This window comes from Triticum aestivum, chromosome 5D, assembly GCF_018294505.1.
Source record: "Triticum aestivum cultivar Chinese Spring chromosome 5D, IWGSC CS RefSeq v2.1, whole genome shotgun sequence".
Classification (NCBI taxonomy): Eukaryota; Viridiplantae; Streptophyta; class Magnoliopsida; order Poales; family Poaceae; genus Triticum; species Triticum aestivum.
The window spans coordinates 401,891,839-401,916,728 of NC_057808.1; the positions used below are offsets into that span (position 1 = coordinate 401,891,839).

Genomic DNA, 24,890 nt, shown 5'->3' on the forward strand with positions numbered 1-24,890 from the left:
CAAGTGAGTCCAAACGATCCATCTGCATGGAGTTTCTTCATACGTTCTATACCAATATGACTCAAATGGCAGTGCCACAAGTATGTGGTACTATCATTACTATTTTATATCTTTTGGCACGAACATGTGTATCACTGCGATCAAGATTCATTTTAGGTGCAAGACCATTGAAGGTATTATTCAAATAAACAGAGTAACCATTATTCTCCTTAAATGAATAACCGTATTGCGATAAACATAATCCAATCATGTTTATGCTCAACGCAAACACCAAATAACAATTATTTAGGTTTAACACCAATCTCGACGCTTGATCACATCAACCTTGGAAACACTTCCAACACATATCGTCATCTCACCTTTAGCTAGTCTCTGTTTATTCCGCAGCTTTTATTTCGAGTTACTAACACTTAGCAACCGAACCGGTATCTAATACCCTGGTGCTGCTAGGAGTACTAGTAAAGTACACATTCATATAATGTATATCCAATATACTTCTGTCGACCTTGCCTGCCTTCTCATCTACCAAGTATCTAGGGTAGTTCTGCTTCAGTGACCGTTCCCCTCATTACAGAAGCACTTAGTCTCGGGTTTGGGTTCAACCTTGGGATTCTTCACTAGAGCAGCAAATGATTTGCTGTTTCATGAAGTATCCCTTTTTCCCTTTCCCTTCTAGAAACTAGTGGTTTTACTAACCATCAACAATTGATGCTCCTTCTTGATTTCTACTTTCGCGGTGTCAAACATCGCGAGTTGCTCAAGGATCATCATGTCTATCCCTGATATGTTATAGTTCATCACGAAGCTCTAATAGCTTGGTGGCAGTGACTATGGAGAACCATCACTATCTCATCTGGAAGATTAACTCCCACTCGATTCAAGCGATTGTGGTACTCAGACAATCTGAGCACATGCTCAACGATTGAGCTTTTCTCCCTTAGTTTGCAGGCTTAAGAAACTTGTCAGAGGTCTCATACCTCTTGACGTGGGCACTAGTCTGAAATCCCAATTTCAGTCTTCGGAACATCTCATATGTTCTGCGACGTTTCAAAACCGTCTTTGGTGCCACAATTCTAAACCGTTAGCATTACGCACTGAACTATCACGTAGTCATCAAAACGTGTATGTCAGATGTTTCGCAACATCTACAGACGACGCTGAGGTTCAGCACACCGAGCGGTGCATTAAGGACATAAGCCTTCTGTGCAGCAATGAGGACAATCCTCAGTTCACGGACCCAGTCCGCATAATTGCTACTATCAACTTTCAACTAAATTTTCTCTAGGAACATATCTTAAACAGTAGAACTAAAGCGTAAGCTATGACATAATTTGCAAAGACCTTTTGACTATGTTCATGATAATTAAGTTCATCTGATTATTTAATGAACTCCCACTCAGATAGACATCCCTCTAGTCATCTAAGTGATACATGATCCGAGTCAAACTAGGCCGTGTCCGATCATCACGTGAGACGGACTAGTCATCATCGGTGAACATCTCCATGTTGATCGCATCTACTATACGACTCATGTTCGACCTTTCGATCTCTTGTGTTCCGAGGCCATGTCTGTACATGCTAGGCTCGTCAAGTCAACCTAAGTGTTTCGCATGTGTTCCGAGGCCATGTCTGTACATGCTAGGCTCGTCAACACCCGTTGTATTCGAACGTTAGAATCTATCACACCCGATCATCACGTGGTGCTTCGAAACAACGAACCTTCGCAACGGTGCACAGTTAGGGGGAACACGTCTCTTGAAATTTTAGTGAGGGATCATCTTATTTATGCTACCGTCGTTCTAAGCAAATAAGATGTAAACATGACAAACATCACATGCAAATCATAAAGTGACATGATATGGCCAATATCATCTTGCGCCTTTTGATCTCCATCTTCGAGGCGCGGCATGATCACCTTCGTCACCGGCATGACACCATGATCTCCATCATCATGATCTCCATCATCGTGTCTTCATGAAGTTGTCTCGCCAACTATTACTTCTACTACTATGGCTAACGGTTAGCAATAAAGTAAAGTAATTACATGGCGTTTTCATTGACACGCAGGTCATACAATAAATTAAGACAACTCCTATGGCTCCTGCCGGTTGTCATACTCATCGACATGCAAGTCGTGATTCCTATTACAAGAACATGATCAATCTCATACATCACATATATCATTCATCACATCCTTTTGGCCATATCACATCACATAGCATACCCTGCAAAAACAAGTTAGACGTCCTCTAATTGTTGTTGCATGTTTTACGTGGCTGCTATGGGATTCTAGCAAGAACGTTTCTTACCTACGCAAAAGCCACAACGTGATATGCCAATTTCTATTTACCCTTCATAAGGACCCTTTTCATCGAATCCGATCCGACTAAAGTGGGAGAGACAGACACCCGCTAGCCACCTTATGCAACTAGTGCATGTCAGTCGGTGGAACCTGTCTCACGTAAGAGTACGTGTAAGGTCGGTCCGGGCCGCTTCATCCCACGATGCCGCCGAATCAAGATAAGACTAGTAACGGCAAGTAAATTGACAAAATCGACGCCCACAACTACTTTGTGTTCTACTCGTGCATAGAAACTACGCATAGACCTAGCTCATGATGCCACTGTTGGGGAACGTAGCAGAAATTCAAAATTTTCTACGCATCACCAAGATCAATCTATGGAGTAATCTAGCAACGAGGGGAAGGGGAGTGCATCTACATACCCTTGTAGATCGCGATGCGGAAGCGTTGCAAGAACGCGGATGAAGGAGTTGTACTCGTAGCGATTCAGATCGCGGTTGATTCCGATCTAAGCGCCGAACCACGGCGCCTCCGCGTTCAACACACGTGCAGCCCGGTGACGTCTCCCACGCCTTGATCCAGCAAGGAGAGAGGGAGAGGTTGGGGAAGACTCCGTCCAGCAGCAGCACAACGGCATGGTGGTGATGGAGGAGCGTGGCACTCCAGCAGGGCTTCGCCAAGCACTGCGAGAGACGAGGAGGGAGAGGGGTAGGGCTGCGCCAAGAGAGAGATGTTCTCATGTCTATGGCAGCCCCAAAACCCCCACTATATATAGGGAGGGGGAGGGGCGGCGCCCCCATCTAGGGTTCCCCCCCAAGGGGTGCGGCCAGCCCTAGATGGGACTTGGAGGGGCGGCCAAGGGGGAGAGAGGGGGGCGCACCACTAGGTGGGCCTTAGGCCCATCTGAGCCTAGGGTTTCCCCCTTCCCCCCTTCCCTGCGCCTTGGGCCCCTTGTGGGAGGCGCACCAGCCCACCTAGGGGCTGGTCCCTTCACACACTTGGCCCACGCAGCCCTCTGGGGCCGGTGGCCCCACCTGGTGGACCCCCGGGACCATCCCGGTGGTCCCGGTACGTTACCGATAGCACCCGAAACTTTTCCGGTGACCAAAACAGGACTTCCCATATATAAATCTTTACCTCCGGACCATTCCGGAACTCCTCGTGACGTCCGGGATCTCATCCGGGACTCCGAACAACACTCGTTAACCACGTATATCTATTCCCTATAACCCTAGCGTCATCGAACCTTAAGTGTGTAGACCCTACGGGTTCGGGAACCATGCAGACATGACCGAGACGTTCTCCGGTCAATAACCAACAGCGGGATCTGGATACCCATGTTGGCTCCCACATGTTCCACGATGATCTCATCGGATGAACCACGATGTCGGGGATTCAATCAATCCCGTATACAATTCCCTTTGTCTACCGGTATGTTACTTGCCCGAGATTCGATCGTCGGTATCCCGATACCTTGTTCAATCTCGTTACCGGCAAGTCTCTTTACTCGTTCCGTAACACATCATCCCGTGATCAACTCCTTGGTCACATTGTGCACATTATGATGATGTCCTACCGAGTGGGCCCAGAGATACCTCTCCGTTTACACGGAGTGACAAATCCCAGTCTCGATTCGTGCCAACCCAACAGACACTTTCGGAGATACCTGTAGTGCACCTTTATAGCCACCCAGTTACGTTGTGACGTTTGGTACACCCAAAGCATTCCTACGGTATCCGGGAGTTGCACAATCTCATGGTCTAAGGAAATGATACTTGACATTAGAAAAGCTCTTAGCAAACGAACTACACGATCTTGTGCTAGGCTTAGGATTGGGTCTTGTCCATCACATCATTCTCCTAATGATGTGATCCCGTTATCAACGACATCCAATGTCCATGGTCAGGAAACCGTAACCATCTATTGATCAACGAGCTAGTCAACTAGAGGCTTACTAGGGACATGGTGTTGTCTATGTATCCACACATGTATCTGAGTTTCCTATCAATACAATTCTAGCATGGATAATAAACGATTATCATGAACAAGGAAATATAATAATAACCAATTTATTATTGCCTCTAGGGCATATTTCCAACAGTTAGATGATCTACTTGCTCTAGTTTCCATCTTTTGCAATTTGGTATTAGCTTGCACATCAGTGAGAGTTGGTTCCAAACACTATTTTGCCATTTGGAACTAGTATTTGGCCATACGTTGTGGATGTCCTAAATGTCAAAAACAGTCGCCCCAATTTACCCAATAGAGGGTGGTCCTGAATATTTATAAGATAACGCCTTGTCTCCAAGATATTTCAAATGCAGTTGAGGCAGAGCTGGCGGCCATGGAGGAGGGCCTCAGTCTGGCGTTGTATGCCCCCTCCCTTCGGCGGATCGTGGTAGAGACGGATTACGTGGAAGCCCTCGAGCTAGTGAATGTCAAAGACGCCAAACTCACCCCATTACGCTTCGAGTATCACCCAGTGAGAAAATCATGGAAAACTATGTAAGAATTTTAAAGGTCAATCGTGACGCGAATATGGTGAGCCACGGTCTGGTAAAGCTTTGCGAGACTGTGGGTTAAGCAAGAATTTTAACTCTATTGCTTCAAGAACAAACTATTGCCTGGCTTAAGAATTTTGCCCTGGGAATTGCCGACACTATGAACTATGATTGTAACTCTATTGCTAACCACATACTCCATCCGTTCCATATTGTAAGATGTTATTACGTCCAATGTACTCACATATTAGATACAATAACGTCTTATATTTATGGGACAAAGGGAGCCCTGCAAAAAGAAAGATATTGAATAAGGTGTGAAAACAGTTTTGAACAGGGCACACACGCGATGTGTCATCGCGCCGTCCACTTCCGAACGCACGGTCGGCGCGTACCTTCTCCGGCGTGATGTCACCCAGCCAATGAGAGTGTCCCGGACACCGAACCAGGGGCTCCACGCAGTCGCGTTTATCCAGAATTCCCCCTAAACAACCACAGTTCTCACAAACCCATCCCTAGACCCGTTGTAATCGGAGTCCAACGCGAATACTGCGTTCCTCACGAACTCACGAGAAACAACGCAATTACCGAACCATACAAAATGCAGAGACCGCCTCGACATCTCGAAAATTCCAAACAGCAGAAAAGAAGAACCCTCTTCCGAACCCCACTCCTGCTGCTCCGTGGCCATGGCGAAGGCGAGGCCGCACTCGGAGCGATCCAGTCACCGCCGCCGCAACCTCCTCCTCGCGGTCGCTCTCCTGTCGGCAGCTCTCCTCCTTCCAGCGGCGACGGCCTCCGCGGCGGTGGCGGTGGCGGCGGAGGGGGACGGGGAGAACAGGTCGCGCGGGGCGGCGACGCAGTGGGCGACGGGGAAGGACGAGGGGGAGCTGGCCGCGGAGCGGGAGGCCGTTGGCGTGGGCTCGGTGGTGGAGGACGACTTCGCGGGAGGCTTCGGCTCCCTCGACAGCATGCTGCAGTGGGCCATCGGTACGGGAAGCTCCCAACCCCCTCAGATAGTCAGATACTCAGATTCTACGATCAGTTGTTTCGATCCGCTTTGGAAAATGTTGGATTATGAGTAGCGGAACTTCTCAACTGTACTGTTGCTTGCTGGTTGTCGCTTAGTAATTGGATTGCAACGAATTCTCCCGAAGTGTTACTGGTTTTTAGTCAGGCTTTCGATGTTTTATTAGTGGCTAGTACAGAATACAGTAGCTAGTACCATAAAAATTGGTAATCTATCCTTGATTTATTAGTGGATAAGCTGAACTTGGTTTAAGATGTAGGAACTTGCAGCTTGATGCTGCAGTTGCGCTGTAAACTTGTAACTCTGGTTGGTTTTGGAGACACTGCTGCATTTTACTGAGTTCTATCTGGTATTGGTGGTTGGTTTTGGTGACGCAGGGAATTCAGATCCAGGAAGGCTGAAAGAAGAGGCGGCGGATGTGCAGAAGTTATCAGAGGATGAGCTGCTCAAGCGGCGGCATGAGATTAAGGTGAGAAATGCGGCTTCAGGATTCATGTTTTGGGTTTTGTTGTGTCATATGTATAAACTTGCCATGTCTGCTTCTATTCACATCAGAACCTAGTAGTGCTTTTCTGGATTGGTCAGCTGCATTGTACTTGTACACTATACCTAGCTGTTGAAGTGGTTTGTTTGTAGCTTCAGATGTGTGCTTGTTGTGATTTCGATTATCATCACATTTGCTCCGATGTCAATTTAACAAACTTATTATTTATTGTCATATTGAGAATTTGCCTTAATATCCTTAATGACCGCCCACCACTGACGTATTCATGTTTAAACTTTCCAACGTTGCATTATGCCTTCCATTGTAATTGTTACTCCCTCCGTTCCTAAATGCAAGTCTTTTTAGAGATTCCACTACAAACTACATACGGATGTATATAGACATATTTCAGAGTGTAGATTCACTCATTTTGCTCCGTATGTAGTCCATAGTGGAATCTCTGAAAAGACTTATATTTAGGAACGGAGGGAGTATATGTCAATCAAAAGACAAATCATTATTATGTTATCCCTATGTTAATTTTCCTTAGAAAACTATGCTAACTAGATGAGGCATGCATTATTTTGGGAACTGAGTTTTATTATGATTAGGCAGACAGCTGGTATGTGGTCTCCTCTATATATAGATGAAACACAAAGCATAAGCATGATTGCACGCTATGCTGAATCTTATCAATTTTCTTACAGGACTTGATGGAAAAGTTAAAGATGCCATCAGATGCTGACTTAATGAAGATTGCAATTGCTGACTTAAATAATGCTTCCATTTCACTGGAGGATCGCCAGCGTGCATTGCAAGAGCTTTTAATTCTTGTTGAGCCCATTGATAATGCAAATGGTAAATTTATATTTTCTTTTAGTGGTACATCAATATGGGAGTATCTCACTGTTGTGCAAATCAACCAGAGTTATCTGCCTATAACTATGTAGTATAACTGAAACATCTAACTTTTAACATTTAGAGTTTATGCCAATGAAATAATCTACAGTTTTGCCATAACCACTGTTTTAGACTTTGTAGGATACTAGGATTTACTAGGGTGCTCCGTGTATCAAGTGTATATGTAGTTTACCAGCTTTTGCAAAAGAAAAAAAGAGAACCAAAATCAAATTTGGATGCAAGTATACAACAAAGGCTTATAGTTGTGTGTGTGACCTTTTGGAAGGTTTTCTGAAACTGTATCTTGCTCATGGATTTGTGACCAGACCTTGACAAAATTGGGGGCCTTGTTCCCGTGATTCAAGATCTTAATAATGCAAATGAAGAAATACGGATCACCTCTGCATGGATCCTGGGTACAGCCAGTCAAAATAATGCCCTTGTCCAAAGCCAGGTAATGCTATTGATCGCACACAAAGGAGCATTTTGATTCAACGATGTATCTTGTTTCTGCAGAGTATAACGCTTCATTAATCACTATTTTTGGGAGTAAATTTTATTTTCTAGTGAGCGAAATGTGTGGTTTCTGTGTTGTTCAAACAAACTTCATTAAATATGCTTGAAAATGATGTTTATATGTCTCTCATTTCACCATTGCTATACACTCGTAGTGGTTTCTTCTATTCTTTTCTCAAACTGATTGTCAGCTGTGCATGCCATTTTATTAAGAGCTGATTTGCTTGTATGTTTCCCCCATTGAGCACAGGAGTGCCTTGGGTTGAAGTATTTGTTATAATCATTTTCTGTTCTAACCATGTCACATGTGCTGACTGTTTCTTTCGTGGTCAGATTCTTGGTTATGGAGCTTTGGCAAGATTAGTGAAGATGGGTTATTCCACTTCGGCAAAAGAAGCTGCGAAGGCAATGTATGCTATATCGGCTTTGATCAGAAATAATGTAAATGGTCAGGAGGCATTCACTTCAGAAAATGGGAACGCAATGTTGCAGGTAGTGAGCATCCTATCTTGGGAATACAAGCAAATAACCGGTTCAGCTGTGACGAAATTTCCCACTTTTGCAGCACATACTAGGAAGCAACAGTGTTGATGTTCGGCTTCAGAAGAAGGCAGTGTTTTTAATAACTGACCTAGCAGACTTTCAGCTAAATTCTGGAAGCTCAGGGCTCGCATTCTTAAGTGAACGTGTTTTTCTGAAGTCAGTCACTGATATGTTATCGAAGTTTGACCTTGACCTTCAAGAAAAGGTAAGATCAGTGTCTCCTTCAGTTTTGTAGCCATTATGATTACTATTGGTTACCAGTTCATAGTCTGCTCTCTTAATGACAGTTGTTCCTTGTGTGGACTTGTCTTGCCATTTGGTGCATGAATATGCATTTTTAGCGCTTGACAGTATTATTAGTTTAATACGCATGGATTTTATTGTTCAATGCTATTTATGCTCTCAGCAAGCACTTGACAAGAATGTTGTAGAAAGGCAAGTATTCCTACACCTGTCAAGGAATGAAAGTAACGACTAAGTGCACTTGACGAAATTTCCGAATGCCATCAGTAAGACCTGCACTGCTACATGTTCGGACTGACATTGGTTTTTTCTGCAGGTTTTGTTGGCCATTAGGAGTCTGCTGAAGCTTCCCTCGACGGACGCCACGGACTTGGAGTCATGCGGCCTAGACAGCGTGCTGTACAGACTGGGGGTGCAGCTGGAGGAGCTGCCATCAGAGGAGCAGAAGGAGTACGCCGGGGAGGTTGACGCCCTCCGGAGAGAAGTAGAGATGCTCTTCCAACAGAAGCTCAAGCGGGTAAATTAAGCTTTTACAAGCCTTGTTTATTTATATTGACAGTTGTGAGTCTATGTGATCCTGGCTAACTCGCTTTGTGGCCTGCAGGGTACAGCTACGGCGGCATTATAGATACTCGGATGAACGCAAGGGAAAACTGGCAGGCTTTTCCGATCCAGTGAATTAGTGCTGGCTGCCAAACGTTTGAAAGAGTAGATTATTTTTTCAAAAGAGTCTGGCTGCCGGGTTGAGCCCCTTTACTTTTGCCGGAGGGTTATTATAGTGGTGTGGGATTCGATGCAACGATAGGTTAGAGAGACTTTATATGATACGGTTAGTTTTCCCATTTGCATTTGCAGGACTAGTTATGACCTCCCCTGTGTTTCTTGGGAGATTTCCTTTCTTTACTGTTGTAGAAGTGCAAAAATGTCTTCGTATGTACTAGCTACATATAGGTAGTAGTAGCTCGTACAATGGGTTTAGTAGAACACACCATTGTCATGTGCTGTTACCTGCACTTTGAGATGATGTGGTATTTGAACTACTTATGACAGTAGACTTGGCCTTGGGCAAGATAGTGGGTACGTTTTGTTGGGTCTGGGGTGGCGTGGTCTCATCTGAGCCACCGTCTTCCATGAATCCGGCTGCGGCTGGAACAGTCGCGTGTTCGTGGATATACGCTGTCGTTGGCATGGCATGGGCATACTACCAAAATTGCGGCTATTCAACGGGGATAAACGCATTCGCAGCGGCAGTCAGCGGAGCACGTGCCACGGAATGGGACGCCGATCCGTCCCTTGCATCGACCCACCTGCGCGCAGTGGTCCTCCGCCGTGACCACCGTACGCAGCTCACCAACCCCACGCCGCTCTCGGGCCTCTCACGCTGACCGGGAGCGGTAGTAGCAGTAGTAGTTGGCAGGCGCGGCGCACGGGTAGGTAGCCGAATCAAGCCCCCGGCTGCTCCTGTTCTCGCCGCAACCAAACCTTCCGCTTCCGCTTCCGCACGGCTGGCCATTTCCCATCCCCGGAACCGGAGCCGGAACCCCCGGTCCTTTTCTACTCCTCTCCCAGAACCCAGACCTCTGACCTCTCCCCCCTCCCACCGCTCGCACGATCGACCACGCAGAGTCAACCCCGGCGCGGCGGCCAAGGCCAAGCATGGAGGCCGCGGCGGCCACGGGGCTCCGCCCCTTCGCCGCGCCGCTCGGGGCAGCGACGAGGGCGGGCGCGGGCTGGCGGTGCGCGCCGGGCCAGCGGCGGCTTGGGCGGGGCGCGCGCGTGGCGGCGAGGCTGGACGGGGGCGTGGGGAAGGGGGTGCCCACCACCAACTACGTCGTGCCGCTCGACAAGGCCACCGGGATGACCCGCCCGCTCGTCGAGATCCTCAGGGACCTCAACAAGCGCGTCCCCGACAAGATCATCGACCCCGACACCAACACCGTCCCCTGGTACGCTCAGCGCAACCACCCAACTCATTAACTCCCCCGACGCCCATCCACCTTCTCGTTTGTTTGCTCGATTTGATCTGCTCCTCCGCGTCCCAGCTGCGTGCTACTGCTGCCGTTCGCCGTCAGCCACCGTGGTCGGTCGCTTGATGCTGGTTCCCTTCTAGCGACTCCAGAGATTCATGGGAATTTAGTGGGCGCACAGTTTTCATAGGATCGGTTCCTGTAGTTTGCTTCTCTAATTGTTTACCCTCTGAATTCGGGTGGTGGGATTGGACAAATTGAAATGGCCCGGACAAACGCATTTGGTGCCGGCATACCTTTTCTACTGCAGGATTAATACCTTGGTAGCTCATCCAAGTTCCACCTCGCACAGTAATACGGTTCACTCTTGTCTAGTTGTTCTTGCATAGTAGGGTTGTTCACTGTTGTCCTCGAAAAGAACCAAGTAGGTATCCAACTAGGAGCTGTTAGATTTGACAGACGAGCAATGAAGATAGGATGGCTGTGAAGAAGACCTGACCTGCTTTTCATGATTTCACCTGTCTGAGTCGATAACTTTCTCTTGGCCTAGTTAGAATAAAATAAGTCTTGGCACTAACACTAGATTGACCATACTTGTGATTACATAGTAGTTTAATGTTCTGCAACTTAGGCTGTTGCTTGCTTTGTTGGTAGGTCCGAAACATCCGCTAGATTGGAAGGTTACTTGAGCAACTTTTCTTCTGTTCCACTTTCAGGGTTTGGTAGATAAGGTATTTAAAGTCAGTGGTCAATTATTTGGTGTTGTTGATCAAGTTATGCGTCCTAGACAACGACAGGTTGGACACCTCTATTAATCTAACTAAATAAAAAGCGGAAGAGTTCTGGTACTTTGGACTTTGTAAGAGGATAACAGCAGCAGTTATGTGTATGCTGTCATATCATCTTTTCTTAACACCGTCGTGCCTATATTGCTTTTAAAATGGAGCGTGGGCCTCTGGTTTTAAATCTACAAAATACTGTATATTTTTCCGATAAAACAATGAAGTTTACATAGTCTTTTTAGCTGGAACACTATACAGTTACTAATCATTTCGTGACTGTTAAATTCGGCCGCGGCTGTGAGCTGACTTACATAATTTTGGTCTCCTTTTCTGTAAAGAGAAAATAATACAGTGCTGTCTGTATGCTTTCAGTTATGCCAAATCAATTAAATCACCTTGATATTAGCCTATCTTAGCCAGTGCAGAAACTATTCTGAGGTTAAATAATACTAGGAGAGTAGAGTGCAGCTCAAGTATGAGTTACTTTTGTCATTTACCTCTTGTCAGAAGAGTGACGTGTCTAGCCTATCTGAAGACCTCTTAAGCTAGACATTCCAACAAGCTACCTTTTCCATTTGATAAAAGATTGTTGCTATCTAGATCCCCTAATCTTAAAGCTAGTTCTGTCTACTCATTAACATGATTGCTTCAGGGCATTTTCTTTCGCCATGGGTTGGATTTGTTGGATGAAAGGTGGAATAATTAACTTACTGCTCGTAGTCTTTTGATAAGAGAGGCTGTAGTTGCATATCCCGTGTTAAGCTGGCGATGAATTGCTTGGATTCACTGAAACTTTATTTTAATGGATATAGTGGAAGTAAGCCTGACATACACTGGCATACAGTATCAGTTATTGGCAATAATTTGTACTGACATAACTTGGATTTCTACTATGACTACTTTTTACAAAGTTTGATACCTTTCCCCTTACAGAATCTGTTTTTTAATCTCTGATTGTGCAGGTACCATGCCAACAGAATGCTGAGCTTCTATGCACCAGGTGATTTCTCGTTAAAATTACAAACGCCCACTTGCAATTAATATTTACTTTTCTTGTAGATTCCTCTCTATTTGTTTCAATTGAACTTTAGTTCCAAGTCTGTATTTTGGGTCCATGTACTTGTCTCCTCACAAACTTCATATTGAGAAATATCATCTTATCAAGAACACATGACCAGCTTGTACCATGCCTTACCTATTAGTTTGTTACAGAGAATCAGAATGATGGCTCCTTATGCTCTTTTGACATTGTGTTTGGTGAAGGTGCCATGTTTCAGCTACTAAAAGTTTTGAGTCTTATTAGATTGGATAATTGAACTACTGTGATCATACATCAATGCTTGAAGATACCCACATAGTAAAATAGGAGGAAAACAAATGTGAAACGTCAAATACAGAAATTACCAGGTGGACTAAAGAGAAGTGATCAACGATTACTGTACTTTCAGGTTGGTGTGGTGAAGTTCGTGATGTTATTTATTCCAACAGTGGAACTGTGACCGTGGTCTATCGAGTGATTCTGAAAGGAACAGATGGAGAGGTATATGTTCTCTTCTTTCTTTTTGGCAGAACTAGCATCTATCTGTCCAGCATATTTTCTCGATTAATAGCTTTCGAATGTCAACTTTTTGAGTTAACATAGAGTGGAAATTGGTGAAGTAATACATGGACTCATGGAGAGTCGAACCACTGTACCAATTTTATTTAGTTGATCATCATAACAACCTTTATGCACCCATTGAACCAACCTTCTTCTTGTCCTCATTTTCTTGCAATTCAACTCAACACTTGTAACTGCATGGTATAGGCTTTCAGAGACGCCACAGGCACGGCAAAGGTGCACGAGGGACGCAACGATGACGCTGTCGCGGCTGCGGAGGAGGCAGCATTCAGCAAGGCCTGCGCACGGTTTGGTTTCGGCCTGTACCTGTACCACCAGGATGAGATCCCGTAGGGGGGACATCACAGCTTTGCGATTCATTCTGCAATGGAAGCTGGTCGTAACGTGGGTAGGCACGCCCGTGGAGAGTTGGAAAGCTTCGCTGGTGCTTAATGCTTGTGCAAGAAGCCTGTAAATTGTTCCTTCTGTTACGTTTTTGTTGTTGTTGTTGTCGGTGTAGGCTCGCAAGATTCATCCAGCTAGAGAAAGGAAAAGAACATATGGAATAATGTGCTGTTACTTCTCTGGTGCATTTTCTGCCTTATGTAATTTTTAGAGATTTTTTTTTTGTTTTGTCTTGTTTTCTCTTGCAGCACTTCAGATCTTTTGAATAGGCAACACCACATTGACAAAAATTGTGTATCATTTGTTGCCAATCTTTTTACATACATAAACCAATTTTCCTTTTTGCAAATGATATGATTTTATTACACAACAAAGATGTCTATATAAAACCAAAAGTTACATTAAGTTCATTTTAAATCTTCATGTTCAGCTTCACATTTTGCATCTTGATTTTCATTTAGGTTCCTTAAAGGTTTTGAGTAATCACATGAATCGTCTATAAACTTAGGGCATCTCCAACGTTGACCCTCAAATCGGACATCGCATCTGGCCATCCAACATGTTTGGTTACATTTCGAACGGAATTGAATAAAGATAAAACAAATTTGATGCAAATTTAAATAAATCAGAAAATTTTCAATCAAATTTTGATAATTTTTACATAAATTCAGATGATTTTTGACATATTTGAATTAAACCCTATTCTAACTTAGTCTAAATGATTGCTGGCTGGCCATGAGCCACGGAAAGTGAAATTCCGCCTCCGCAAAGCTGGCAAGCGGCTAACCAGCCGATGATGAAGAAACTGCCAAGCCTAGCTTCAACGGGATGGGGAGTGGTGGCCTTTGTGGGACCCAAGTATCGGCGGCCTCCCATGCTCTACTCTTCCTAACTGTCGGCGGTGCCCACGGACGTGCCGGTTTCCTCGTCGTGGCATCGGGGCGCGGCCGGCTCGAAGCTGGCGACGTCATCCGTGCCCTAGTCAAATTCTGCCGCCGCCTCGTTGATCTCCACGAAGGCGGCTTCTTTTTCCGCCAACAGGATGCGTTGGCACTAGAGCTCGCGGCAGATGTCGCGAGCGACACATAGGATAGAAGCAGTGCCTCCTACTCGTCCACGTCCACGTCTGCCAAGATGCCCGTGCCGACAGTGAGTTGCTTCTCTGTGCGTCGATGCTCGTCGAAGAGTGGAGGTTTGTACGCCTGGCCGGCATGCGCATGCCTGCCCGCGGTCCAATGATCCACCTATGTTTGTGTTGGATCTTATCCATGCTGCAACCAGGTCGTGGAATATGGAGGTGGTCAGAGAACATATGTATGAGGCAGTAGCTCAGCCCGTTTCGGGCCTTCCTTTACTGAATCTATTAGTAGTTGCACTTTTCGACATATGCCTTTATTTAGGCATTGGTTGTAGGCGTTCTATCCATGTTCAGCAGTCCCTTTCCATCTTGGTACTGTTGATGGCAGTACCGCTCAACTACGAGATGCTTGAATGTCGATGTATCAATAATGTTCCCAAGAGTAGCATTGAGCCTCGAAACGGCAAGCCATGCTTCAAGCTAAGTTAGTATGGATCTAATTGATTGCTAAACTGAAGGAACGATCTCCGTCGAAGATTCTCATCATTATTCAAACAAACCCTTCGATGACTTATCGGCTGCCTTGCTTGAGGAAGAATGTCACTAAAATGGAGACGAACCGGAATCACGTCCGATCTTGTTTCTTGATTGAGTAAAAAAGCCTAATACATATTATTATGAGATTGCTTCCAAAAAGTAATATTAAATTAAAAGGATCCAATGAAGAACTGGGGAATAGCTTATATCCAATCCTTCTCTATGACTTGCCGAATAGACTTATTCACAGCCATACACTGTCTTCTTATTTAAAAGAGTCCCCTGTCTCGTGAACGATCGAACTTGTGTCTCAAGGGATTGAGACACGCACTAACAGGCCTCATGCGTAAAGAGAGCCCACCTCTAAGGGTGGGCCCTTTACTACAGAGGAAGACATACGAATCTTACCCCCATCGAGTCCGGTCTCCGGGGGCGCTAATACGAGGTACTGATCTGCAAGGTACCGATGCCAAAGCAAAGGCTAGCTTGGCTGAGATAGGAAGTTTCGATGTATATGTAGATTTGGTTCTAGTGCCCGGTGCCCCCACCCTTTTCGAGGTCTGTGGGGATTAGCAAGATGTTCTGGTGTAAACTATAGAGAAATGGAATGAATGAAATGTATCTAAGAAGAAAGGAAGCCATTGTGCCGTTGGTAATGATTCTACTACGGTGTTGCAAATTCACAAGCTGATCCTAAGTAATCGTTGTTGTTCATTGGATTCCTCTAGAATGACTTCGTTAGGATTGAAAAGTTGCTGCAATTCTTCCTGAATAGACTCGATTCTCCCATCGAGAGTTTCTTTGCCGAAACATGACATGTCGCCCTTCTAGCACCATGTCGGTGTAGTGAGCCGCGCCTCCCCCATGGTGATGCCGGCATGGGCCAGCGAGGACGGTGGCACCGGCTCGTCATCAACCGCCTCCTCTATTGGCTTGTCCACATCATTAGCCTTCGGAGAGCTCGTCTGTTTACTGGCCTGCCAGCCGGCCGTAATGGCGATGATCTCCTTTTTCTGTTCGGACGATCCCACCGAGCTTTGGAGCTCAAGGAAGCCATGACGGGGTGTGGTGCCGAGAGGATATAGGGAGCGGAGGAGGTTGGATGCGGCTGTTCCCGGGGCTGCATTTAAATCGCGGATGGATGGCAGGCGAGGGGCCTAATGGTGGGTGGCAGACGGACGGACAGGTAACGCCGGAGTAGGTTCCTCAGCAACCGCTCATGTTTATTGGAGGGAGGAGGACAAACGGGTTGCCGTTTGGACGCGGAGGCGTGAACCAAGAAACGGCGAGGATGGCATTCTCGGCCGGCACGCCTCTTCAATGTCGGCTCCAGTGTAAGGTCGCGTCCGCTCTGTGCCGGCATGAATGCGGCGCTGGCCGCTTCGGACAGGAAAGGACGTGGTCAGGTTGTCGGAGGCATGCATGACAGCGGTCTGGTCACTCACAAGCCCCATGTTTGCTTCCATTTTCATTGAAAAGGACGCTCGGACCGGTCAACGGTGAGTACAGGACCAAAACACATACGAACCGCACGGTCCGGACGAATCGACCATATCATCACGTGAAGAAAAAAAACTTAGTAACAAACAATTTGGCTGAGGTAAACAAAACCACGGTTACGGTATAGCGCACGGGTCAGCGGTAGGGACACGCTTCGGCCCGCGTCTGGAACGCTCTCCGCCTCGCACGAGAGATCGAGCGGTCCACGCGATGGATCCCCTCTCGCATAAACGCGACCACCCCCAACCCAACCCCAACCCCAGAGCCGCAACGAAACCAAACCACCCGAACCCGAGTCGACCGCTTCGAGAAGCGTCGCCACCAAGGCACCCAGACCCCAGACCTCCTCCTCCCGGGAATCGGAACCGCGTCACATTCGTCGCTCCCCTGATCCATCCGGCGACGCGGCGGAGCAAGGAAGGAACCAAGGCTCGAGCAGCGGGCGGCCGGAGAGATGGCGGAGAACCCGCAGCTGTTCGGGAACGGGATGCCCGTGCCCTTCCACGGCGAGATGTTCGTCCTCGCCCGCGACGGCGTCGAGTTCCACGTCGACAAGATCCCCTCGTGCGTAATCCCCTTCCCTCCCTCCTCTCGCCCCGGTTGCTTTCGCCTCGCTTGGACAGATTGATATTTTTTTTCCCCGATCTAGCATCGCGGGCGATCGCGCTGTCTGGATGGGGATTTTTAATCGGGGTCAGGTTAGGGTTGGACGCGAGGAAACGGCGGGGGATTGGTTGATTGGCTTCGAGGAGGATGGCTTTAGCAGCTCTTCGGAATTGGCCCGTCTGAGATTCATGGTGTTGCGCGCGGCCTGAATTGTGCTGGGCCCTTGGTTTGAGAGGGGAATTCTGCCCTTCAGTGGCTGGCACGTCGCCTTGCAACTAATTTAGCTTTTCAAGGGTTGCAAACATACAATTTCGAAGGCTTGATGTGTTGGTGATGCGTGGTTGACCTGTATGTATAGCTTGTTTCCATCACTACATAACTTGGAACGCTTGGTTGGAACTGCTAGGTGACAAGGAGAAAAATAATGCTGCTGCTGCATATTGTATGGTTTGGGATTTATTTAGGAACGGTTGGTGCACCGAGACACCGTGCCGCAGTCTGTAGTAGATCGTGAGCTACAAATGCGGCACCCATGCATTTATCTCGTTGTGCACGAGTTAGATGAGGAATGCTTTCATTGTTGTAGTCATTTAGAAGGCTTTCTCATTATGTTCAGCTTGGGATTTATCTTATTAAACACTGTTTGCATAAAAACAACTAACTGGAGTCTTATCATCAGTCTCATATGGTTGCTTCGCCTGTTCTCAGGGCGCCCGGCGGTCACGCAAAAACAAAGGGCACCATATACCTTTCTAACATAAGGATGGTGTTTGTCGCCGCCAAGCCTGTTGGGAACTTCTTTGCCTTTGATATGCCTCTGGTGAGCAAATGCATCCTGAAATGACCCTATCTCCTGTGAATCAGTTAAAGGAACAATTGATGTTGCTTCCTTAATAATTTCATCACATCATTGAGTTTAGGGCAAAATGTAAATTCTCTGACATGACAAACTTGTTTGCAGCTGTACGTGCACGGTGAGAAGTTCAACCAACCGATATTTCACTGCAACAATATTTCTGGATTCGTTGAGCCGGTGAGTTGTCTCTGAACATTTTATGATCAAACTGGAGAATATTTGTACATCCTACATTCCTAAACACACATACGAAGATATTAACCATGGATGGTTTCAATCCAGGTTGTTCCAGAAAGCCAGAACAGGGCTCTGTACTCGACCCACACCTTCAAGATCTTGTTCAAGGAAGGTGGATGTGGTACCTTTGTGCCACTCTTCCTGAACCTGATCACATCAGTGCGGCGCTACAATCAGTTTGAAGCCCAGCCCGCTACTGTGCCCCGTGTGGACCCCATGCAGGCAGCGCAAACTCCTGTCGACGACATGATGCGCCATGCGTGAGTGCACCAATCTGACATTTCCCAATCTCCTTGTTCCAGCCATTCCTCTGTTGCGTTGCGTTGTGAACTCACAGCTGCTCTGATGTTTACAGGTACGTCGATCCACATGATCCTACCAAGATCTTCCTCCAGCAGCCCGCAGCGGAATCCCAGCTGAGGAGGAGAAACTACCACGGCCCCGCTGAGAATGTGTACTGATGCTTTGGCCTGATTGCAAAGTGCATGTGTTTTCGGTGATCTATGTGGCGCACACGAGCAATATATCTGTTTGGTGTCAGGATGTGATGGAAGTATAGTAGTATGATTGTGTGTTCCACTGTTGGATTCAATCCAGATCTAAGTATAATAATGTACATACAAGGTGATGTGCTGGATTATATGTTGCTGATCTCGTCGTATAGAGTTATAAAACTGGTCTGAATGCTGAGTGAATCTGTGTCGACATCTTCAGATGTGTGCGATGGTTTGGTCCATTCAGCCCCTTGAGCCTTGGATGGCAATCAGAATCAGAATATACCGAACCTAGGATGGCAACCTCTCAGTCATAATGTGCATATAAAGTGGTCTGCTTGGCTATATGTTTGCTGATCCGCTGCAGCACTAGTGTCCCTTGTAATCATCAAACACTTGGATTGGAATAAACACACCACAGAGAAGGCTAGAGATTGAGCAACGTCTTGGGGTTTGGGGCAAGGAAGAAAATATTACTACAAGCAGTTCACTGTAAACCAATCGGAAACAAATAAATGTGGATGTTGAGCATCTATCTCTCGTGCAATAGTATTACAAACCATCGGAAATACGCAAGCTCAGCGTTTATGGTTTCACAGCATTATATATTACAGGCATAGTCGCACTTTGTTGACAAGGATCATCAAATTCTGCACCGTGTAGCTGGCTGATGACGCAGCAGCGCCACTTGACTCGCAAACTCAGCAACATACTACTAGTACAATAGACGAGGTATATTATTGGCAGGCAGGTTTAAGGATCACACGGCCTCCACGCTCGAGGGAGTCTTGGGCGCTGATGATGATGAAGAGCCGCCGCGATCTACATGGGCTGTCCGTATCCATTCTGTCGACTGGTGGGTGTTTGACAGTTTAGCAAACAGATTAAGAATGACAAGTCTTGACAATGCCAAGGAAGATATGGTGATTTATTACCTCTAAGTCGTTGACACATACATAAGGAATGTGCTGAGTCTTTTCCCAGTTGGGGTCTCCAGCTCTTCTGCACGCACTCATCAGCATCTCATTGCAGAAGAAGAGACTCAAATACTCAAGAGACCGCGGCAGCGTCGGAAGCGACCGAATGTTCGGGCACCAGTTGAGGTCCAGGCGCGTGAGCGACGTCAGGTGCTCCATGTGATCCGGCATGGTGGACGAGCTGCAACGGTACATGTGGAACGAACGGAGGTGAGGCCAGAACCCACCAAGCACTCGCCCAAGCTCTGTGCTGGAATGGTTGAGGCTGAGTTCGTTCAGATACTTTGGGCCGCCGTCGTGCTGGCCCATCATCCAGCTCGGGTATCTCAAGCCATGGTAGGAGTAGATCGACAGTGATTCGAGATGCTTGGGTGGGCAGAGACCCTCCAGCACCTCTGTCTGAGCCTCCTGTTTCTTCAACTCTCCTCTCGTATCATGACACCACCACAGTTCCAATGCCGTGAGCCCTTCTTTGTCGCCTAGCTTGGCTTCAAGGGCTTCCTGCCGGGTCTCGACGTTTTCGAGGCCCGCGATACTCAGTTTGCCGCGAAGCTGGTTTAGGCCGCCGAGTTGCTTTAACTCGCACCCTTGTTCCTTTCCCACTATAATTTTTTGCAGCGTTCGAAGCAATGTCATCCTGCCAACTCTTGGAATTTTCAGAAACGGCATTCCGGCCATATGTCGCAAGTTGATGAGGCTAAACATGTCATCACGCGAGCTGAACACCAAGTTTTGAATATCAAAAAAATCTAGAACCTGCATGTGGTAAAGCTTGCTCAAAGTGCTTGGTAAAACCAGCTTCTTGCCGTATCTAGTCTCAAAACGAAGATGCCGTAGATACCGTAGATGCCTTAGCTGACCAATAGATTCTGGGACTGAAAATGTACCTTGATCATTATAGACAGGTATGATAAGCACCCGCAACTTCTTTAGCCTCACAAACAGACTCTTGACGACTTTCTCCTCAACTTGTTTTCTGTCATCTACGCCATCAATGATGAGAGTGCGCAGCTTGTCCAATTTACATATCTTCTCATTTATCAATTCTGAACCATAGGTCTGAACAAAAAGATGGCGAGCGTCTGGGGGAACTTCATCTTCACATCCTTCCATTACCAAGCTATCTCCTATCTGTTTCCATTGATTCTCTATTCTGAAACAATCACTTCCAGCAACCTTATCTGCTAAATCAAGCAACAGATCATGAACTATATAAGTATCCTTTTTACTGGAGTACTTCTTTACTTCAGATTGCAGAAATGAGGCTGACACTAGTTCATCAAAGTATCCCTGGCAAACATCTTCCAAATCCTTCCCTTCATTGCTACTTCTAGCAAACCCTTCTGCAGCCCAAAGCTTAACTAACTCATGTCGTTCCAAGTAACGTCCTCGAGGAAAAATACTGCAGTAAGCAAAGCATCGTCTGACCTGTTCATCAAGATGTTGGTAGCTCCACCACAGAGCTCCCATGGTGTCATCCAAGTGGTTTCCATCTCGGGAACTTCTCCAGTAATCAATGTTTGGCCTCATACGTAGCTGCCCTCCAACAATTTTGGCCGCCAGAGGTGATCCCTTCAGCTTTTTTGCAATGTGAGTCGCAATGTCTTCGAGTCTTATTCGGTCATCAGCAGCAACGCACACGTTGTGAAATGCATAGTGCTTGAACAATTTCAGGAAGACATCTTCACCTAGGACTGACATGGGAATACATCTATGCTCTGCAGCACCCAGAGCTATCAATGCGTCTTTAGTTCGACTAGTCACCAGGACCTTGCTTCCTGCCTCTCCAGCGTTCAGCGGTGAAAGTATCTGTTGCAGCTTCTCATACTGCCTCACATCTCTATTATTGTACCAAACATCATCTAGTACCAAGAGGAACCGTTTTCCATGCAGTATCTTCTCCAAATTAGTTTGTAAGGCGTCAAGATTATTGAACTGAGGGCACGGGGTCCTGGTAGCGGCCTCAGACATCTGCCTGAAAATGGTATCCACACTAAAATCCTGAGAAACGTGAACCCACATAACAAAGTTGAAATGACCATCCTTTTCCTCATGGGCACAAACAAGTTGTGAAAGGGTTGATTTCCCAGAACCACCGATGCCATGAATGCCGATTATGGAATAACGACAATGAGCCCTATTGGTGTCTGGTTGAGCATCTTCCTTATCATGAAGCATTGCTACTATGGTATCACAATCTTTATCTCGTCCGATTACCACAGATGGAGGCCTCGCCGTAGTGACTGCACCACGTGAGTTGGCAGGTTTGCTCGCGTTACTTTTGTTTGGCAAGTTCATCTGTTCAAAAAGTCCACATGCATCATTTATGACCTTTTCTATTTTTTCTAGGCTCTGCTTCAACTCTGTTTTTGACATGCCACACTCCTGCAAAACAAAATAGCAAGTGAGGAAATCGATGAATGAGAAAATATTTCTACGGATCCAAGAAACCTGCACTAAAAAACTGAAGGACATTCTAATTTTCAGCTTGATTTGCAAAATGAGGTTATTTTTAATATCATCCAACCTTTTGCCGTAAGGGCTTCTTGACGCGATCCTTGTCACGTCGAGGCGCGGCCACCTCTGACTTGGGACAGTCATCTTGTATCTGTTTCTCGAGACGGTAATACTCAACATCATCCAAGATGTCCTCTGCTTCGTAGAAAGCAGACTTAAGATCGTCGAACAGTTCCAGTTCCTTGAGCTTCCCCGAAGCATCCAAGTTGAGGACGGAGGAGGCGTTCTTGTAAAGCTCAGAGATGATGGGCTAGGCGACCCACCCAGCGGGAGTATTTAACCAAAAACTATCACAATTGACGGAAACGTGACGAAAAACTACCACCTTACGTTGTATGTAATCACAAAAATGCCCATGTTTTTGCATAAAACCCCCCTGCTTTATACGTAATCACATAAATACCCGTCATTTTTTCGGAAAAAATGTTAACGTGAGAGACTTTTTTTTTGTTTGGACTTGTTTGAATGTTTCCAGCGAACTGGACAAATAAATAAACTAAACGACCCACCCAGCGGGAGTATTTAACCAAAAACTACCACAATTGACGGAAACATGACGAAAAACTACCACTCTACGATTTTGTGCGAAAAACTATCAGATTTTTCCTAAATCGTGGCAAAAAACTACCAAGTCGCGAAAACACTCGCTTAGCCCGTGCTAACCCCGAAACTGACCGGCGGGGCCTGCCCGTCAGGTGCCAACATGGCATGTTTTTTGCAGAAACCCCCCTTACGTTGTATGTAATCACAAAAATGCCCATGTTTTTTGCATAAAACCCCCCTGCTTTATACGTAATCACATAAATACCCTTCATTTTTGCGGAAAAAATGTTAACGTGAGAGACTTTCTTTTGTTTGAATGTTTCCAACGAACTGGACAAATAAATAAACTAAACGACCCACCCAGCGGGAGTATTTAACCAAAAACTACCACAATTGACGGAAACGTGACGAAAAACTACCACTCTATGATTTTGTGCGAAAAACTATCAAAATTTTCCTAAACCGTGGCAAAAAACTACCAAGTCGCGAAAACGCTCGCTTAGCCCGCGCTAACCCCGAATCTGACCGGCGGGGCCCGCCCGTCAGGTGCCAACATGGCATGTTTTTTGCAGAAACCCCCGTTACGTTGTATGTAATCACAAAAATGCCCATGTTTTTTTGCATAAAACCCCCCTGCTTTATACGTAATCACATAAATACCCGTCATTTTTTCGGAAAAAATGTTAACGTGAGAGACTTTTTTTTTGTTCGGACTTGTTTGAATGTTTCCAGCGAACTGGACAAATAAATAAACTAAACGACCCACCCAGCGGGAGTATTTAACCAAAAACTACCACAATTGACGGAAACGTGACGAAAAACTACCACTCTACGATTTTGTGCGAAAAACTATCAAATTTTTCCTAAACCGTGGCAAAAAACTACCAAGTCGCGAAAACGCTCGCTTAGCCCGCGCTAACCCCGAAACTGACTGGCGGGGCCTGCCCGTCAGGTGCCAACATGGCATGTTTTTTGCAGAAACCCCCCTTACGTTGTATGTAATCACAAAAATGCCCATGTTTTTTGCATAAAACCCCCCTGCTTTATACGTAATCACATAAATACCCGTCATTTTTTCGGAAAAAATGTTAACGTGAGAGACTTTTTTTTTGTTCGGACTTGTTTGAATGTTTCCAGCGAACTGGACAAATAAATAAACTAAACGACCCACCCAGCGGGAGTATTTAACCAAAAACTACCACAATTGACGGAAACGTGACGAGAAACTACCACTCTACGATTTTGTGCGAAAAACTATCAAATTTTTCCTAAACCGTGGCAAAAAACTACCAAGTCGCGAAAACGCTCGCTTAGCCCGCGCTAACCCCGAATCTGACCGGCGGGGCCCGCCCGTCAGGTGCCAACATGGCATGTTTTTTGCAGAAACCCCCCTTACGTTGTATGTAATCACAAAAATGCCCATGTTTTTTGCATAAAACCCCCCTGCTTTATACGTAATCACATAAATACCCGTCATTTTTGCGGAAAAAATGTTAACGTGAGAGACTTTTTTTTTGTTCGGACTTGTTTGAATGTTTCCACCGAACTGGACAAATAAATAAACTAAACGACCCACCCAGCGGGAGTATTTAACCAAAAACTACCACAATTGACGGAAACGTGACGAAAAACTACCACTCTACGATTTTGTGCGAAAAACTATCAAATTTTTCCTAAACCGTGGCAAAAAACTACCAAGTCGCGAAAACGCTCGCTTAGCCCGCGCTAACCCCGAAACTGACCGGCGGGGCCTGCCCGTCAGGTGCCAACATGGCATGTTTTTTGCAGAAACCCCCCTTACGTTGTATGTAATCACAAAAATGCCCATGTTTTTTGCATAAAACCCCCTGCTTTATACGTAATCACATAAATACCCTTCATTTTTGCGGAAAAAATGTTAACGTGAGAGACTTTCTTTTGTTTGAATGTTTCCAACGAACTGGACAAATAAATAAACTAAACGACCCACCCAGCGGGAGTATTTAACCAAAAACTACCACAATTGACGGAAACGTGACGAAAAACTACCACTCTACGATTTTGTGCGAAAAACTATCAAATTTTTCCTAAACCGTGGCAAAAAACTACCAAGTCGCGAAAACGCTCGCTTAGCCCGCGCTAACCCCGAATCTGACCGGCGGGGCCCGCCCGTCAGGTGCCAACATGGCATGTTTTTTGCAGAAACCCCCCTTACGTTGTATGTAATCACAAAAATACCCATGTTTTTTGCATAAAACCCCCCTGCTTTATACGTAATCACATAAATACCCGT

At 46.0% G+C, this 24,890-nt stretch overlaps 4 protein-coding genes across 4 annotated transcripts; 3 read left to right on the forward strand and 1 right to left on the reverse strand.

Annotated features, from left to right (window-relative positions):
• Window positions 1-4,646: 4,646 nt before the first annotated feature.
• Window positions 4,647-9,588, forward strand: LOC123120734 (uncharacterized). Its single transcript, XM_044540720.1, has 9 exons — window positions 4,647-4,807; window positions 5,411-5,793; window positions 6,211-6,302; window positions 7,025-7,175; window positions 7,544-7,671; window positions 8,067-8,225; window positions 8,299-8,481; window positions 8,836-9,036; window positions 9,124-9,588. Exons 1-9 carry the CDS (start codon window positions 4,647-4,649, stop codon window positions 9,145-9,147), a joined length of 1,482 nt encoding a protein of 493 aa, XP_044396655.1. The 3' UTR covers window positions 9,148-9,588.
• A 228-nt stretch (window positions 9,589-9,816) lies between these two features.
• Window positions 9,817-13,501, forward strand: LOC123122147 (DNA repair RAD52-like protein 2, chloroplastic). The gene is made up of 4 exons (XM_044542286.1): window positions 9,817-10,465; window positions 12,231-12,268; window positions 12,717-12,808; window positions 13,076-13,501. Exons 1-4 carry the CDS (start codon window positions 10,176-10,178, stop codon window positions 13,220-13,222), a joined length of 567 nt encoding a protein of 188 aa, XP_044398221.1. The 5' UTR covers window positions 9,817-10,175; the 3' UTR covers window positions 13,223-13,501.
• A 3,131-nt stretch (window positions 13,502-16,632) lies between these two features.
• On the forward strand, window positions 16,633-18,782 carry LOC123122148 (UPF0664 stress-induced protein C29B12.11c). Its single transcript, XM_044542287.1, has 5 exons — window positions 16,633-16,952; window positions 17,703-17,814; window positions 17,956-18,027; window positions 18,133-18,347; window positions 18,443-18,782. Exons 1-5 carry the CDS (start codon window positions 16,843-16,845, stop codon window positions 18,546-18,548), a joined length of 615 nt encoding a protein of 204 aa, XP_044398222.1. The 5' UTR covers window positions 16,633-16,842; the 3' UTR covers window positions 18,549-18,782.
• A 221-nt stretch (window positions 18,783-19,003) lies between these two features.
• Window positions 19,004-22,780, reverse strand: LOC123120735 (putative disease resistance RPP13-like protein 1). The gene is made up of 4 exons (XM_044540722.1): window positions 22,751-22,780; window positions 22,086-22,325; window positions 19,517-21,943; window positions 19,004-19,434 (listed from the first exon to the last, which is right to left on the reverse strand). Exons 1-4 carry the CDS (start codon window positions 22,778-22,780, stop codon window positions 19,342-19,344), a joined length of 2,790 nt encoding a protein of 929 aa, XP_044396657.1. The 3' UTR covers window positions 19,004-19,341.
• Between the last annotated feature and the right edge of the window lie 2,110 nt (window positions 22,781-24,890).